The sequence below is a fragment of the Rhinopithecus bieti genome, unplaced genomic scaffold, assembly GCF_001698545.2.
Source record: "Rhinopithecus bieti isolate Rb0 unplaced genomic scaffold, ASM169854v2 scaffold_31076, whole genome shotgun sequence".
NCBI classification, from domain to species: Eukaryota; Metazoa; Chordata; class Mammalia; order Primates; family Cercopithecidae; genus Rhinopithecus; species Rhinopithecus bieti.
This window is the reverse complement of record NW_016813414.1, coordinates 18,826-38,021: the sequence shown is the minus strand read 5'-3', so window position 1 is coordinate 38,021 and position 19,196 is coordinate 18,826. Positions and strand designations below refer to the sequence as shown.

Below are 19,196 nucleotides of genomic sequence, written 5' to 3'. Positions count from 1 at the left end.
TTTATATATTTATTTATTTATTTATTTATTTATTTATGAGATGGAGTCTCATTCTTGTTCCCCAGGTTAAAGTGCAAAGGCATGGTCTCAGCTCACTGCAACCTCTGCCTCCGAGGTTCAAGCAATTCTTTCTGCTTCAGTCTCCCAATTAGCTGGGATTACAGGAGCCCACCACCCAATCCCGGCTAATTTTTTTTGTATTTTTAGTACAGATGGGGTTTCAACATGTTGGCCAGGCTGGTCCTTTTTCTTTCTTAATAGTAAACATTTTGGCTTTTACTTTTATATATTTCTTTTCAAAGTTTTTTATTTTACGTTTGGGGGTACATGTGAAGGTTACTAGGTAAACATGTGTCACAAGGGTTTGTTGTACATAATCAGTACATCACCCAGGTATTAAGCCCAATACCTAATACTTATCTTTTCTGTTCCTCTTCCTCCTCCCACCCTCCACCCTCAAGGAGGTCCCAATGTCTGTTGTTTACTTCTTTGTGTTCATAGTTCTTATCATTTAGCTCCTATTTATAAGTGAGAACATGTGGTATTTGGTTTTCTATTCCTGCATTAGTTTGCTAGGCATGATAGCCTCCAGCTCCATTTATGTTCCTGCAAAAGGCATGGTGTCATAGAAACAATTGTTATTGAGCAGAAGTAAAACCATCTACTAAAAAATATCACTGTCTGTTCAATAATAGGAGTATCCAAAGAATTTTTGGCTGAATGCAACCACGGATTAAAGGTACTATACACAAAGTGCTTTTACACCACCACCAGATCCTCCCACAACACTCTCTCATGCCTACTTCCCTGCAAAAACAAACAAATAAAAAACTGAAAGGGTTGAAGGAAATGCAAGCAACAGAACGTGGAAATAGGAGAGCATAAAGAACCATGCTGGCTGGGTGCGGTGGCTCACACCTGTAATCCCAGCACTTTGGGAGGCCGAGGCAGGCAGATCACCTGAGGTCAGTAGTTTGAGACCAGTGTGGCCAACATGGCAAAACCCCATCTCTACTAAAAATACAAAAATTATCTGGGCACGGTGGTGTGCACCTGTAGTCTGAGCTACCCCGAAGGCTGATGCAGGAGAACTGCCTGAACTCAGGAGGCGGAGGTTGCAGTGAGCTGAGATTGTGCCACTGCACTCCAGCCTGGACAATAAAGCAAGACTCTGTCTCAAAACAAACAAACAACAACAACAACAACAAAACAAAGAATCATGCTAAAGATTTCACGTGGTCGCCTACAGAGCAAACATAGTTTACCTTGGTTTTTGGAGGTGGTTTTGGCATGTCTCTTTCTAAGCCTCTTGTTAAAAGGATGGGCAGGGAGTTCTTATAACTGGCCTCCTACAAAAGAAGTATAAAGGAAACATTAGAGATTAAAGAACATTTACCCTAACCAAAAATTACAAGGTAGTGAAAAGCAGTTTTTAAGAGACAGCATTTCTGGACTGAGTTGTTCACATCAGAAGCTGGTGAAATTGTAACATAGAGTGAAAACTTTTCCTCTTATTTGTCATATACAACAGCAAAGTAAGATAAGATGGTGATGGAGTAGGTGGGAAATGTACAGTACGTATATTCAGAGATGATCATTAAAAATCTTATCTGCACTATTATGTCAGTTCATCACATACATATCCACTATAGACAGCTTGCTCTTCTTTTGAGAAGTGAATAGTTAAATCTCCAAAATGTCAACCAACAAACTTAAAGTCGCCAACATTCCCCACATTTTACAGATGGATTCTGACTCTTTACATACTTGATCTTAAACAATTTCCTTCAGATAGTTTAGCAAACTACTATTAAATGGTGATACTTTTGTATTAACACCCTGTGGAAGAATATATGAGTATCTGTTTCCAGAATTATTAAACCTCCAAGTCCTTGGTTCACACCAAAACAACATTTACCAAAATAATGGCAGAAATTACAAGGAGGCAGCTGAGGCAGAGCTGTATAGATTTATTATTTATTCCTACATGATGAACAGAAATGACGGTAATCTTGTTTTGTTGTTTCAATAATGCAAAGCCTCACTTCCGAATAGCCATTCACTTGGATAAGCTTTCCATAGATGATTCCATCTCCAAATTAAGATAGGAAAAGAATACATAAAAGGAAAATTATAGACAACAAGAAGGCTAAGGAGAAAGTCAGATTTTTTTCACTTATTCCATAATCCTCTATATCCCATTTCTTCCCCAACATTCCTGCCATTCAATAATCTAAATCATATATTTTTAAAAGTTTAGTTTATGGCTAATTCGTTATAATCTTTTAAACATAATTTGAGTCTACATACTTCACAATATTACTAAAATTTGCTAGACTTATATTCATTTATTTCTAAAGGGAGCAATATATTATTAGGATAAAATGTCCCTAAAGAAAGTAACAACACTACTTACTATTAATAAAGATTGAATCTTATGATGTATTGGGCACTGCTAAAGACTCTGCATTTATAATGCCATTTTTACCCCCAATAGCCCTATGAGCTAGGAACTATTATCATTATCTCCCCTTTAAGGCTAACACAATGCAGGCTTACAGAAGTTAAGTAAACTTGCCCAAGGTCACAGGGGACTCAAAGATTGTTCTGTATAACTTTAGGGCCTGAGCTCTTAATACCTTTATATATTACTCATCTCCAATATACTATACTTGGCATCTTAAACCACTAAGTTGTGGAGCCATAGCATTTTAAAGCCAAAAGAGTTTTGTAAAGGTCAACTAGTCGGCCTCCCTGATTTTACAGATGAGGGACTTGGATTCTAAGGTGATGTGTCCAAGATCACATAGACAGTGGCAAAGCTGAGACTCATGTCTGGACCACAAAGCAGTACACAGCACCTGTTCTCAGGTTTGTGCTAGGGACAAATATTCCCAGATGCATAGGGGATTGGAAGCCTCTTCTAAGTTCTGGAGTAGCTGCAGATACTGCCAACACTCTCAGCTGCCTGTGGCCTCATGTAGCCCTCATGTAAGTACCAAAGGGTACATTTCAGAGATCCCTAAATAAGTGTGCATTCCGGTCCTACCCTTTCCCACTAGTTACAGCACCTGCTGGTGGTAAGCTGCTTTCTGGAAATAGTGAATGAACCCATTCCTGCTTCTGACTCACTGTGAGAGGGATAAACTATATCCAGCATGACATTTAGGAGAGCCAAATGCAAAATCCATTGCGTAATTTGACTATGCTTGGATAACACAATTATGCTTTATGCTTGTACACGTTTTTTAAACTACTGGTATGTAAATGCTAGAATATAATGAAAAGAAATAAGGCTGTTAAGGGAAATTAGTAGAAACGTCTGATTTTTGTCTATGTCTGTCTGAGTGTTTACAAATGCCTATAATTCTTTCTTCCTTATGCATAAAACAGAAGTGACAGTATTTCTTTATTCTATTTTCCAGTCCTGTCTCTGTGAATTAATGGGCACAAGGCTGACAGTCAACTCTTCCCTATAAGTCTCTGAAAGCATTTTTTCTAAACTCCTATTTGCAAATGTCACCTATATGAATTACATTTACTTTTTGTTTTACGACTTTAAACTCAGACAATACAGACAAAGTAAAGTTTAGCAGTCCGAGAATGAACTGGCAGATAAAAGATCTAGCTCAGGGAAGAAGTACTATTTATTGATGAAAAGACAAGTCAGCACCTGTTCAGAGTTGCGTTCCCAGTGCCCCATCAGAATGGTACTGAAACAGCAGCCCCCACGCGTGCAGCAAGCAGCCAGCAAGGGGACTGCAGAGCCACAGGACACAGGTAACACCTTCCTGTAAGGCCCATGGTACTTCGATTTCTGGAGAAAAGTTAAATAATTCAACTAGTAGCCTAAGCAAATAACTGGTGATAACTTATTCTTTTAAAACATATATTATGCAGTTAAGTACGAAATACTAAGATAAAACATTTTACAAACCTTTATAAAGCCATCTATATTTGTACATACGTATCTGAGAAAGCTGAAAATTTATGTCCACAGCAAAAACATAAACACAAATGCAAACAGTAGCATTATTCATAATAGCCTAAAAGTGGTGACAATCCAATTGCCCATCAATTGATGAATAGATAAACAAGACATGGTATAGTCACATAATAGAATATTCTTCAGCTATAAAAAGGAATAAAATACTGACACCCGCTACAACATTAATGAACTTTGAAAACATGCTAAGTGAAAGAATACAGACACAAAAGGATATATATTGTGTGATTCCACTTGAATGAAATGTCCAGAATAGGCAAATACTTAGTGACAGAAAACAGATTGATTATTGCCAGGGGCTGGGGGGAGTGGGGAATGTGGAGTGACTGCTAACAGGTCTGATGTACATGAGGTTTTTTTTTTTTTTTTTTTTTTGAGACAGGTCTCACTCTGTTGCCAGGTTGGAGTGCAGTGGCGCAATCTTGGCTCACTGCAACCTCCGCCTTCCAGGTTCAAGCGATTCTCCTGTCTCAGCTTCTGGAGTAGCTGGGACTACAGGTGTGCACCACCATGCCCAGCTAATTTTTGTATTTTTAGTAGAGACAGGGTTTCACCATGTTGGCCAGGATGGTCTTGATCTTTTGACTTTGTGATCCACACACTTTGGCCTCCCAAAGTGCTGGGATTACAGGAGTGAGCCACCGTGCCTGGCTGAGGTTTCTTTGCAGGGTGATAAAAATATTCTGGAATTAGGTAATGGTGATGACTGCACAGTTTTGTGAACACACACAAAGCCGTAGATTGTATACTTTATAAGAGTGAATTTCAATGGTATGTGAATTACATCTACATTTTTTACAAAGCCATGTAAAGAAAGTTCCCACATTCTTAAGGCAAAAGAGACCTTGGGCTTGTGTTCAAACTCTTCCTTTAGAAGAACTTTTTGGAAATAGCTTGGAGGGGGATGTTTCGTTTTTTTAAGTGTTAAACTGTATGTAGGCATGAAAATTTATTCAACAAATATCAACTGAATCTTATTACTAGTTGGAATGGGTGGTATTCCAATGCTGGGCACTGGAGAATGAAGTGTCAAACTGGACATTAATAGATCATATAGGGTATATCTATATTTATTTTAAACATTTGGTCTACTTACATGAGACTTTTGACTGAACCAGTTGCTCACTTTAATGACCTTTGCATAACACCTACTTGCTTAAAACAGCTGTCATGGTATTATGAGAACACCAATTAAAAATACAATAAGGAAGGAAAAAATACCTTGTTTATCATGGCTTCTTTTGCTTAATATTCAACTACTGATGACATTTAAAAATAGAAAAGCCCTCACTGTCCCCTCAGCCTTGCATACTACTCCCACAGCTCTTTTGAGACTTGGTCCCTTGTTTCATTCAGGTCTTTGCTAATTTCACTGGAACAGGTTCTCTTCCCAGGATGCCACCTGGGAAGGGATATTAATCACCACCTCTCTCCTCTTCCACTTGTTGCTCTCTATCCCCTTACCCTATTTTATGTTTCTCCATAGCCCTTAGAAATATCTGACTTTAAACTACACTTACTGGTTTTTTTTTTTTTTTTTTGAGGTGGAGTCTCGCTCTGTCACCAGGCTGAAGTGCAGTGGCGTGATCTTGGCTCACTGCAACCTCTGCCTCCCGGGTTCAAGCGATTCTCCTGCCTCGGCCTCCTGAGTAGCTGGGACTACAGGTACGCATCACCATGCCCAGCTAATTTCTGTATTTTTAGTAGAGATGGGGTTTCACCATGTTGGCCTGGATGATCTTAATCTCTTCACCTCGTGATCTGCCCGCCTCGGCCTCCCAAAGTGCTGGGATTATAAGCGTGAGCCACCGCGCCCGGCTGGTTTTAATTCTTTATTGTCCATCTCACCCTACTCTGTAAGAGGAGTTGGTCGGTCTTGTTCATAAATACATTATATCTACAGAGCCTACAACTAGGTTTGGCACATAGTAGGAGGTCAATTGTTGAGTGACTGAGTAAACTGAATAAATAAAATCCCCTTCAAAACTCCCTGTACATTCCTCCTGCTTTTAGTCCCTTCTTAATTCCCTTCCTAAATTCCCTTTATGATCCTTCATTCTCTTGCTAATACCCTTAATTTCCTTCCTCCAGTCTCCAATCATTGCTTTCACCTCACAAAAGTATAATGTTGGATGAATCCAGCTATATGCCTTCTCTGTGCTGAGAATGGAGCAACTCAAAGTGGCTGGAAAAAAATTACGGAATTGGTTGATTGGTTTCACATTAAATTTATGACCATAAACTTTGAATGGACCATCCCTCATGTACAGCAATTCTGCTATATTTCTTGCGTAACTTGATTTTCCACTTTCCAAGATGGTATTTCTTGTCTTTCCCTCTCTTCTCAAACCCCTTTCTTTCCATCCTTGTTTCATACTTATTTGGAAAAACAGAAACATTAGAGCAGAAGCTACTCATTGCCACACCATCAAATCTACAAACCTAGCTGAAATCATTCAATCCGCTCTGCCTTCCCTGTTGTTACAAAGAGAGATATGACTGGTTGTATCAAAGAGCAATTCCCTTCATATGCACAGTGGATCTCATTTCCTTTCACCTCCCCAAAGGCTGCTCCTTCAGTGGTCTCCTGTCACTCCCTTCCCCACTATGACCATTCCCATCAATCACAAGCATGCTCTGCAGTCATATCTTATTGTTTTTGTTTGTTTATTTTTAAAAGATACTTCCTGAATCCTACATCTCCCATTAGCTATGATCCTACTTTTTTGCTTCCCTTCATAGCAAATTCCTTTAAAACAGCCATCTTCACTCACTTTCTCTGCTTCCTCATCTCCAATTCATTCTTCAGTGCCCTGAGATCTGGTCTTTGTCTCACTATTTCACAGAATCTGCCAAACTAGTCACAGCTCAGCCTCCATCTTACTCTTGTTCTTAGTAACATTTAAAGAAAGTGACTATTCTTGAATTACTCTCTTCTCTTAGCTTCCATGATATCACTGGTAGGTGGCTTGTGATGGTTAAATTTAGGTGTTAACTTGACTAAATGAAGAGATGTCCAAAGAGTTGGCAAAACATTATTTCTGGGTATGTCTTTGAGGGTGTTTCTGGAAGAGGTTGGCATTTGAATCAACAGGTTGAGTGAGGAAGATCCACCCTCACCAAATGTCACAGGCATCATCCAATTGGCTGAGGACATACATAGAAGAAAAAGGCAGAGGAAAGGTGAATTTGCTCTCTCTCCTAGAGCTGGGGCACCCATCTTCTCCTGATCTTGGACATTAAAACTCCAGGTTCTGCATCCTTTGGACTCTGGACTTGCACCAGCAGTCTCCCAGGCTCTGAAGCCTTCGGACTTAGACTGAGCCATGCTACCAGCATATTATAGAGCTCTTCAGCCTCTAAAATCATGTGAGCCAAACCCCATAATAAATCGCCTCTCTCTTTACACACATATATACACCACTGCCCTCCACCCCCCCCGCCCCCACACACACCTCCTATTGGTTTTGTTTCTCTGGAAAACCTTGACCAACATACAGGGGGAAGACATTTTCCTACTCAACCAGACCAACTCCATATGGTTGGCTGCTGCTCCTCCTCTATACGACAAAGTTACAGTTACATATCTATTGGTTATTGGTTTATTTTCTGAATCCTCTACTAAAGAGAACTCTAAGTCTGGGCAACATAGAGAGACTCCGTCTCTACAAAAACAATAAAATAAAATTAGGCAGGCATGGTGGCACATTCCTGTGGTCCTAGATACTCAGGAGGCTGAGGCAGGAGGATCTATTGAGCCCAAGAGGTCCAGCCTGCAGTGAGCTGTGATCACACCACTGCACTCCAGCCAGGGTGACAGAGCGAGATAGAAGAAAGAAGAAAGAAGAAGAAAGAAGATGGAAGAAGAAGGAAGAAGAAGAAGGAAAAAGAAGGAAGAAGAAGAAGGAAGAGGAGGAGGAGGAGGAAGGAGAAGGAGAAGAAGAAGGAAGAGGAGGAGGAGGAAGGAGAAGAAGGAGAAGAAGGAGAAGGAGGAGAAGGAGGAGAAGGAGGAGAAGGAGAAGGAGGAGAAGGAGGAGAAGGAGGAGAAGGAGAAGAAGCAGAAGAAGCAGCAGCAGAAGAAGCAGAAACAAGAAGAAGAAGAAGAAGAAGAAGAAGAAGAAGAAGAAGAAGAAGAAGAAGAAGAAGAAGAAGAAGAAGAAGCAGCAGCAGCAGCAGCAGCAGCAGCAGCAGCAGCAGTAGAGGGAAGATGGAAGAAGAGGAGGAGGAAGAGGAAGAAGAGGAGGAGGAGGATGAGAATGAAGAAGAAGAGGAAGAGGAAGTAGAATAAGAAGGCAGTGGCGGTGGCAAAGAAGGCGGTGGCAAATAATATGTCTCCTTTTACTACTGTGATCACAATTCCATAAAGAAGTGCCTCGTATAGCAGGAACTCAATATGTGTGTGTTGAATAAATGAATGAAGGACGTTCGAGTGACTCAAGAGTTGATATAGAGAAGTCTTCTTTTCCTAAATGATATGAAATCATTCACCTTCATGGCTTTTAAATACAACCAATATATAATGTTGCCCAAATTTGTGTCTCTGTCTTTGATGTTTCTCCTGAGCCCAAATTACTTACATCTAACTGCCTAATTGGCAACTCTACACTTAGTATGTTCAAACTTGAGCTTATAAATTATCAGCCAAAAAATTTTGTCAGTCTGAGGTTGCAGTGAGCCAAGATTGCCATTGCACTCCAGCCTGGATGACAGGGCGAGACTCCCTCTCAAAAAAACAAAAAAACAAAAACCATCAGTCTTTGAGTCTTCCTTAGATTAGCAAATGTCATCTAGTTGCTCAGGACAATGTCTTAGGAATCTACCTTGATTCCTCCCTTTCTCATACATCTTGCATTCAACCAGCCAAGTCCAGTCAGTACTATCTCCAAAATAAACTGAAATCTGTCTACTCTTCCCTATGTGCACAGCCACCCCAATCATAACCATCACTGTTCACCTAAATTACTTCAAACATCTTGCCTTCTACAAGCTTTGTACATGTAAATCAGAGGATGTCACTTCTTTACCCTAAATCTTCCAATGATATATCATTATTCCTACAATAAAATCCAAATTCCTTACCATGACCTACACAGTCCCAATGATCTAGCCTATGTCTCTAATCTCATACCATTTGCCCTCTCCTCATTATGCCCCAGCCACCACGGCCTTCTTTTCTGTTCTTCAAATACCGCAAGTCCCTTCCTGCCTCCCAGCATTTGCCCTTCTTATTCCTTCTTGGAATGCTTTTCCACACTGTTCTAGCATAGCTGTGCATTCAGTCTTATCTTTCAGCTCCTATGCCACTTCCTCAGAGAGGCCATCTTTAACAACCTTATCTAAAGTGGCTTCTCTAACTATGCTGTTCTCTTCTTAACAGGCTTCACCTTCAACCACAGTACTCACTTTAATTTGTTATTGTCTACCACTCCAAGAAGTCTTTAAGGCTCATGAGGGGTAAAGATACTTGATCAGTGTATTCTAGTATTCAGTGCATATTTAATAAATATTTTTTAATGAACAAATAAAACTGTCAACTTCTACATTTCCCTTCCTTTTAGTATTAATTTCCAACCATTAGAGAATTTTGGTGGACTCTGTGATATTGGGAATAAGATAATAACACACTTTTCTATTTCTGATGGGTAAGGATAGATGTAAAAGAAGCTACATTATGACAGGGAGGAAGCACATTTGGTGTGCTGGGGTCAAACTCACAATAGTTGATTTGGTCAGATTTGGTGATCTGGAGAGCAGATGACAGACAGCAATACTGATACAATTACAAATTGAAGTAGCAAAAGCCCATGACTGAGGCCTCTTACAGGAAAGGGCATGTAGAATAGTGCTACTTTGCACATAACCAGGGTCCAATACATATGACTGGTACGTTACAGACCACCCTTTTTAATCCCATAGAAGTCTCTTCTGCAGTTCATCTGTATCTCAAATGAATCTCAATTTGATTGACTGAAAAAAGCAGATTTTCTTAAAACTCAAAAGAAATATAATGTTATCTTTATATTAATGAAAGGAATAAGCTGAATTTTAAAATAGCACTTTCTAGATCTTCACTATATATTTTTGGAAAAACTCTGCAATTTTCTGGCTCGGCCCAGGGAAGTAGAAATGGGAGGCTGAGAAGTAGTCAAATTCTACATAGAATTTTGAACTAATTATAATTACTTTATGAACTGCAACAATAATATTCACAGGTACAACCTTATGAATTATATACCTTATGAAACACAATTATAATTTTAATTGTGTTTAAGTCTATTAAAAATTGCCCTACAGAAAATGGCAACCAGTCATTTCCATGTAAAGAAAAAAATGAAAATTAATTGCAGCAGGGGTGGTCGAATTAAATCAAAGCATTATTGTCCAGTGCTACGGTTTGAGTATTTGTCCTCACCAAAAGTCATATTGAAATTTAACGCCAGCGTGGCAGTGTTGAGAGGTGGGGCCTTGAAGCAATGATTGGGTTTTAAGAGCTCTGCCCTCATGAATAGATTAATTCATTTGTGGATTAATACATTAATGGGTTAATGAATTAATGGGTTATTATGGGAGCAAGATTAGTGGCTTTTGCATCTTCTCTTACTATGTGACCTCTGCACATGCCAGCTCCCCTTCCCCCTTCCATCATGAGAGGAAGCGGCCTGAAACCCTTGCCAGAAGCAGATGCTGGTGCTATGCTTCTTGTACAGTCTGCAGAACTGTGAGCCAAAGAAACCTCTTATCTTTATAAATTAAAAAAAAAAAGAAGAAGAGGAAGAGAGATCTGAACTAGCACACTTAGCCCCCTAACTATGTGATGCCCTGTACCACCTAGAGCAAGAAGGCCCTCAACAGATATAGCCCCTGCAGCTTGGACTTCTCAGCCTCCAAAACTACAAAGAATAAATTACTTATATAAATGACTCCATTTCAGGTATTCTGTTATAAGCAAGGGAAGATGGACAAAGACATCAAGCATCATTAAGCTCTAAAGTTTGGACTCTCAGTCTTAAAATTATTATAATCCAATATAGAGCTTTCCTTCAGCTCCTATATCACCTCTTTGGAGAAGCTCCATCTAACAACCTCACCAAAAAAAGCTTTCCCTAGTTACGTTTTCCAACCTGCTTTACTTCTGTCACAGTACTTATTGAATTGAGATTGGTTTAGATGTCCATGTGTTGCTCTGATCTATTCCTAACAACGGTGCTTTCCTTTGACCATCGAACCCACCATGCTTTCTCATTTAACAGTCTTGACTTAGAGAAGCTCTACTTTTTACTTATTTGCACAGAGGTTTAAATAATGATCCACTACCATATGCAAGTGTGCAAGTGCCTGACTCAGGGCCTTTGTACTTGCTGTTCCTTCTGCTTAGAATGCTCTTCCTCCAGAAGTCTGTATGGCTTGCTCCGCCATGACATTTAGATCTGCACTCAAATGCTCCCTAGCCTAGGGGCCTTCCTTCACTTCTCTACACAAAAAAGCTCCCCAGCTCCCTTCCCTCCCATCAACTCATATACAGTACCATTAATTTCAAGAGTGTATCATGGTTTAATTTTTTTTTTTTCAGAATCTATCATCAGATGACATAGTAACTTCCTTAATTGTTTATTGTCTGTGCCCACCCCACTAAAAGGTAAACTTCATGAGAGCAGGTATTATTTTAAATTCACTGCTATTTTAAAGCTCATAGAATACCAGCTGGCTAACAGGCATTCAATAAATGCTTGAATAGCTGAATAGACTAATGAGTCAAAAACAACCTCTTCCAACTCCTCTTCTTCAGTTTATCCTACACATGGATGCCAAATTAATTTTTTCTGCTTTATTACTCTTAGTCTGTTTTGTGTTGCTATAAACGAATACCTGAGGCTGGGTAATTTATAAAGAAAAAAGATTTATTTGGCTCACTCTGGAAAGTTAAGTTTGGGCATCTGCATATGGTGAGTGCCTCATGAAGGAAGGCAAAAGGGAGCCAACCTGTGTAGAGATCATATGGCAAGGGGGAGGTGCCAGGCTCTTTTTAATAACCAGCTCTTGCAGAAACTAATACAGTGAGAACTCACTCACTTCCAAGGGAGGGCGTTAATCTATTCATGAGGAATCCACCCCCATGACCCAAACACCCCCCATTAGGTCCCAACTCCAACGCTGAGGACCAAGTTTCCACATGAGATTTGGTGGAGACAAACAAACTACATCCAAACCATAGCCAACTCCAATTCAAATTACTCCTTTCCTGGAAACTTTTAATTACTGCTGCCCATCATCACATTTAAATTCTTATTGCTGCCATCCAACACATTTCAACCCACTCTTCTTGTCATATCTACCCTACATGAACATTATAATTGGGGTCACATGCTACTTGTGCTAATTACTTACGTGCTTATCCCATTTTCCATCCTTGACCTCAGATGTTTAAAGGACTTTTCAATCTTTTCTCTCTTTATGGTGCTGAAATAGACAATTAATATTTTTGCATGTCCAACACTCATTCTCCCTTCTTTGGAGGAAGATGTAGTTTTAGGAAACCACTTTTCTCCTATTGGATACAGTGTTTCAATAAAAGTGTATCTCTGATGAACAACTGGACATGTCTTCCAAGAACTTCCAAATATGAATCAGATACCCATTCACTATAATTTTGACCAGAAATGAGAAGACTCAAAAACTGAGAATAGCTAAAGCTGACTCTCCCAGTGGCAGTCTGTTGAAGACACTGTTTGGCTCTCACACCACCTGCTGCCCAGAACCTTATAGCTGTCTTGGTAAGGGTCCTCTGGGAAGTCTGGTTTGTAGAAATTCCTTTCCTTTCCTTTTGTCAAATTTTTCCCAGAGTTGTTTTTTGTTGTTTTCAACTAAAGAAAGTGCTTTCAGTTACACAAATATTTATTATAGTGTCTTCTATATTGTGGGCACTCAAGAGAAAATTTTGAATTGAAATTGTGCAGCATTGATGGTAATGATAATCAAATTAATAAACAACATTGGCTATCACATATATAGTAGTTACTATGTGCATGGTTTTCTTCTAAGTGCTATTACACATTTACTCATTTTATCTTCACAACAACCCTATGAAATATGTGCTTTTACTATCCAAATTTCATATGTAAGGAAAGTGAGGTACAGAGAGTCTGAGTAACTTGTCTAAGGTCCTACATCTAGTAAGTGGTAACACTGGAATTTGAAGCCAGGCAATCTGTCTCCAAAACCTGCTCTCACCTGCACAGAACACTGCCTCTCCTGAAGAGTCCTTCCTATTTAATGAGATCAGGAAACAATGCACGTTAGGTAAGTCCCAAAGCAAACTAAAGTAGGAAATCATAACAAATAATCTTTTATGTACAATCTGTCTTATACAAGCCACAATCATAATGTATCACCTATATTGGAGTGGAAATACATGGAGTGAAAATATGAAGCCTTTAATCATTATTAGGTCTTTCCTAAGTATTCAACTAAGCTTTTGAGGCAGTGGCAATGCTTTGTGTATTCCATATCATTTCCTCATCTTCTCCCTTTGGGCATCAGGAAAGCCATTTTCAGCCTCTCTTCCAGTTAGATTGGGAGCCACATGACAAGCCACTTCTAGATTTGGCCATAAAAATATTCCAAATTATTTTCATCCTCCTGTTTCCCTGATAAAGCAAACTTTGATGGTAGCTGGTCTAAGATGAGGAGGGGTCCTCAACCCACTGGACTGCAAAGTGAATGAGAAATACATTTTGATTGTGTTAAGCCACCAAGGTTTTAGAATCTTTTACAGAAGCTTCCATTAACTACTCTGACACTCTTTTCCCATAAATAGCTATATTGTTGTATTCACACTACATTTGTTTAACTAAATTATATAAGTACCATAAAAAAACAATAATTGGCATAAACAGGTTTGGAAACAAACACGATTGACTCCTGGTCAGCATACAGTAAAACTTGTATTGAGCAGGTGTATAAGAGAGTCACCTATTAGTCACAAGTATTCAGGGTTGCCACGTACAGCAGTCAGTATGTCTTAAAAAGGAATGCACAGAATTAATTCACCTGGCAAATTAGGTAGTTGGAAGTCTGTGAAGCAAACTTTTATTGTATGCACTAGAGATGTGAACAATTATTAATGCTCAGAATAGTTACTATGACTTTCTTGAAGGGAATTTGAGTTAACTTTCACTGAAACGTGTTGTAATTTAATGGATGTTTTGAGTAAATATAAAGAACTAGAATAAGTGTTTTAGAAGATACAAGAATGTATGAGTTGATTCACAACTTTAAGAGAAATGCCAACATATAAGTAAATACGAGATATTGTTCTTACCCTAGAAAAACTTACAATACAACATGAAAGGAAAAATAACCCAACTTATCCAAGGCAGAATGTTCTAATAGAAGGAGAAAGAAAGTGCCACAAGACAACAAAGGAGATGGAGAGGGCTTCACGGAGGGGGTAGAATTTGAGATGTCTCAGTTGGACCTGTACCAACTTAACCAGAAGCAGACCTTGCCATGAGGATTGAGAGCAAGTAGTTTATGCGGGTGGTTCTGTGGTGGAGTGGGGGTGATAATAGAGGGAGAAAGGGAGCCAACAAGAAATGTCACTATTAAGCTCCCACAGTGGTTCTTAAGCTTAAATTTAGGGAAGAGCTTGGGGAACAGTGTAAAATATACACCCCTGAATAATTCTAATTGAGGAGTAAAGCAGCTGGGAATTTATACCCCCCTAGTTTTCAGCCATGGGTAAGGCTTACCCCCATCCCTGGAAGAATGTTCATTTCTAGGCACTTCCAGGCCACAGAAGTATAACTTCCATCCTGAGGAGATCAATTGAAGAATATATCAGAAATTCCGTTTTATAGAAAACATAAGTGATCTTTAAAAACCTCAAATATTCACTTGCCATTTATTGAGTGCCTCCTATTTGCCAAATATACACAGTATAATGATTTAAAGTAGTCAACTTCTTTAATAAACAGTTCCAAAGTTTTGCCATCTCACTGGAAACAGTTTAAAGGATACATAGCATAATGGCATCTTCATAAGCAAAAGCAATTTAGTCTGTCTTCTGTTAATTATTCCTTATAATAGGAAAGAATGTAATACCTGGCAATGTGTTACATCTAATGATTTATGAGAAGACACAACTTTCTAGTGTTTACCTATAATCACTCTATAAAACAAAATGTCTGGGGAGAAGAAATTAACAGCAATCTGAATTGTAAATATATGCGTATGATCTAAAAATTGGAGCCATAAAGCATTCCAAACTATGAAGTAACTTTTAATATTACTTTTATTACTTAATGCTTTACACTTCTTGTTAATCTAATTAGTTTCTACTACTAAAAGGTGCCCATTTGAGTAATTCAAGCAAACAACCCTCTATTATACTATTAAAAATTTAATTTTTATATAATTAGGCGGACAGGTGCATATTTCTTACATGCATATATTACACAGTGGTGAAGTCTGGGCCTTTACTACGTGTACACACACCCACACCCACACACACACATTTTCTTTATTCAATTCTCCCTTGATGGACACCAAGGTTAATTCTATCTTTGTTATCGTGAATAGTGCTATCCCAATCCATAAGACTGGGATGTATTTCCATTTGCTTGTGTCATCTACAGTTTTTTTTCACCAGTGTTTTTTAGTTCTCCTGATAGAGATCTTTCACCTACTTGTTTAAATATATTCCTATGTTTTTTTTTTTTTTTTTTTTTTTGGAGCTACTGTAAATGGGATTTCCTTCTTGATTTGGTACCCAGCTGGGTCCTTAATGGTATATAGAAATGCTACTGATTTCTGTACATCAAATTTGTATCTTGAGCCTTTACCAAATCTAAGAGTTTTTTGGTGGAGCCTTGAAGGATTTCTAGATATATGATTGTATCATCAATGAACAGGGATAATTTGACTTACTCTACTCCAATTTGGATGCCTTTTTTAAAAAAAGTCTTGCTTGATTGTTCTGGTGAATCTATCTGGTCCTAGTCTTTTTTTTTTTTTTTTTTTTCTTTCTCTTGGTAGAATTATTTTTATTACTGATTCAGTTTTTCTACTTATTGTTGGTCTGTTCAGGAATGTTATTTATTTATTGATCTCAGAAAGTTGTATGTTTGTAGGAATTTATCTATTTCCCCTAGGTTTTCTAATTTGTGAGCGTATAGTTCTTCATAATAGTCTTTGATGATTTGTTTTATTTCTGTGGTGTAGGTTATGTTTCCCTTTTCATTTCTGATTGTGTGTTTATCTGGATCTTCTCCCTTCTTTTCTTGGTTAGTCTAGTGAGTGGTCTATCAATTTTGTTTGTCTTTTCGAATAACCAACTTTTCATTTCATTGATCCTTTGTATTTTGGGGGGATCTCTTATTTAGTTCTATTCTGATCTTCATTATTTCTTTTCTTTTGCAAACTTGGGGTTTGCTTTGTTCTTGTTTTTCTAGTTCCTTGAGGTGTGAAGTTAGGCTGTTAATTTTTTTAATGTAGGCATTTAATGCCATAAACTTCCCTCTTAGCACTATTTCTGCTGTATCCTGCATATGGTGTGTTTTCATTTTCATCTGATTAAAAAAATTTAAAATTTCTGTCTTAATTTCTTCATTGACCCAGTGATCATTCAGGAGCATGTTGTTTAATTTCCATGTGTTTGTATAGTTTCTGAAGTTTCTTTTGGTATTAACTTCTAGTTTTTATTCCACTGTGGTCTGAGAAAATACTTGACATCATTTTGATTTTTAAAAATTTATGAAGAATTGTTTTGTGGCCCAGTCATGGGGTCTATCTTGGAGAATGTTCCATGTGCTGATGAGAAGGATGTATATTCCATAGTTATTGGGTAGAATGTTCTGTAAATGTTTGCTAAGTCCATTTAGTCTAAAGTCCAACTTAAGTCTAATGTTTCTTTGTTAATTTTCTGTCTCAATGATCTGTCTATTGCTGTCCCCATTATTACTGTATTGCTGTCTATTTCTTTATGCCTAGAAATATTTGTTTTGTGACTCTGGGTGTTCCAGTGTAGGGTTCCTAAGGTATGTCTTGCTGAATCGATCCCTTTATCATTACATAAAACCTTCTTTGTCTTTTATTATTGTTTTTGATTTAAAGTTTGTTTTATCTAATATAAACAAACTTGGATTTGCTTTTTTCTTTTTAATCCAATCTGCCAATCTGTATCTTTTAAGTGGAACATTTAATCTATTTACATTCAAGGTTAATATTTATATGTGAGGCTTTGATCCTGTCATATTGTTAATTGTTTCCAAATTGTTTTATAAATTCTTTGTTTCTTTTTCTCTTTTTGTCCTTGTGGTTTGATGAAATTGTCATGTTGCCATTTGATTCTTCTCTCTTCCTCCTGTCTGTGATTGCTTTATAAGAACTGTGAGTTTCGTATTTCCAGGTGTTTTCATGATGGTGAGTATTAACTTTTCATTTCCATTTCTAAGATACCTTTGGTCATTTCCTGTAGGGTCAGTCTGGTGGTGACAGATTGAGCATTTGCTTGTCTGATAAAAACTTTAGTTCTCCATCTATGAAGCATATTTGGGAAGGATACAAAATTCTTGGCTGATAGTTTTTTTTTTTCTTTCAGCACTTTGAAAGTGCCATCCTATTCTCTTGTGGACTGTAAAGTTCCTGCTGAAATGTCTGCTGTTAGACTGAAGGGTTTTTTTATATTGATAACTAGACTTTTTTCTCTGGCTAATTTGAAAATTCTTTCTTTCACTTTTACTTTAGACATTCTGAATATAATACGCCACGGTGTAGTCTTTTTTGCAATGTATTTTCCTGGAGATTGCTGGGACTCCTATATCTGGATATCTAACTTTCTTGCTAGATTTGGGAAGTTTTCATCAATTATTTCCTTAAATAGATTTTCTAAGCTTTTTTTATCCCTCTTCCCCCTCAGGAATGCCAATAATTTGTAAGTTTAGTCACTTTTTGTAGTTCTATATGTCTTGAAGGCTTTACTCATCTTTTTTTCCTTTTTTTTTTTCTTTTTGTCTGACTGGATTATTTCAAAAGACCTGCCTTCAAGTTCTGAGATTCTTTTTCTTATTTGGTCTAGTCTATTACTGGAGCTTTCAAACGTATTCTGTATTTGCTTCAACGCATTTTTTTAATTCCAAAATTTCTACTTTGTTTTTTGAGACAGGATCTCTCTCTGTCACTCAGGCTGGAACACAGTAGTACGAACACAGCTCACTGCAGCCTCAACTTTCTGGTCTCAAGTGATCCTCCGGCCTTGGCCTCTTGAGTAGCTCGGACTACAGGTGTGTACCACCATGCCAAGCTAGTTTTTGCATTTTTTTGTAAAGACAGGGTCTTGTCATGTTGCCCAAGCTGGTCTTGAACTCCTATGCTCAAGTGATCCTCCTGCTTCAGCCCCCAAAGTGCTGGGATTATAGAGGTAAACCACTGAACTCTTTTTTTTTTTTTTTAAGATATCAATCCCCTGGTACGTTTCACATTCATATCCTGAGTTGATTTTCTGATTTCTTTGTACTGGTTTTCAGAATTATCTTGCATCTCATTGAGCTTCTTTAAAACCAATATTTTGAATTCCTTATCTGGCATTTTGAGAAATTTTTTTTGATGGGGATCTGTTACTAGACACTTGTTGTGTCCTCTGGTGGTGTCATATTTCCATGCTTTTTCATGTTTTTTATGTCCTTTCTTTGATAATTACACATCTGGTGTAGTAGTCACTTGTTCCCATTTTTAAAAATTGCTTTTGTAGGGGAGAATTTTGTATTTTTCTGTTGAGTAGATGTATTTTTCTGGTTGAGTAGCATACTTTGGCTTTGATTTTGGGTGCCTGAGGTAGTATAATCTTTGTATGACACTCAGCCATACACAGGGTCAGTGGTATCTGTGATTTCCTAGGTGGCTTAGAATAGTTATTAGGTGAGGCTGTGGTGAAGCTTTGCTGGGGACTTGGACATCAACTAAGCCTGTATTTGGGCCCTGGTGGTGGCAGCAACGGAGTAAACGTCTCTCTTTTTAGGTCCCAGGGCAGCTTATTCTAGCTTGCTCCATCCAGCATTAGTGGGTCCTAGAGGGCTGATTCTTGGGCCTCCTGGTGGCTTTCATAGAAGCTAGTTGTGAGACTGTTGGGCTACATGTGTGAGTGGGCTCTTAAGGTCCTAGGCATCTGAAGTGGTGTGGGTGATGGCATAGCAGT

At 38.2% G+C, this 19,196-nt stretch overlaps 1 protein-coding gene across 2 annotated transcripts in view; it reads right to left on the bottom strand.

The window, feature by feature from the left end:
* FAM13A (family with sequence similarity 13 member A) overlaps positions 1-19,196 on the bottom strand; it is a 220,791-nt gene that overhangs the window by 183,050 nt on the left and 18,545 nt on the right. For both annotated transcript variants that reach the window (XM_017848380.1, XM_017848381.1), the window contains exons 3-4: positions 14,755-14,817; positions 1,266-1,349 (exon numbers count right to left, since the gene is read on the bottom strand). In XM_017848380.1, coding sequence (XP_017703869.1) covers positions 1,266-1,349; positions 14,755-14,817 — 147 coding nt within the window. The remainder of the gene's footprint in view (positions 1-1,265; positions 1,350-14,754; positions 14,818-19,196) is intronic.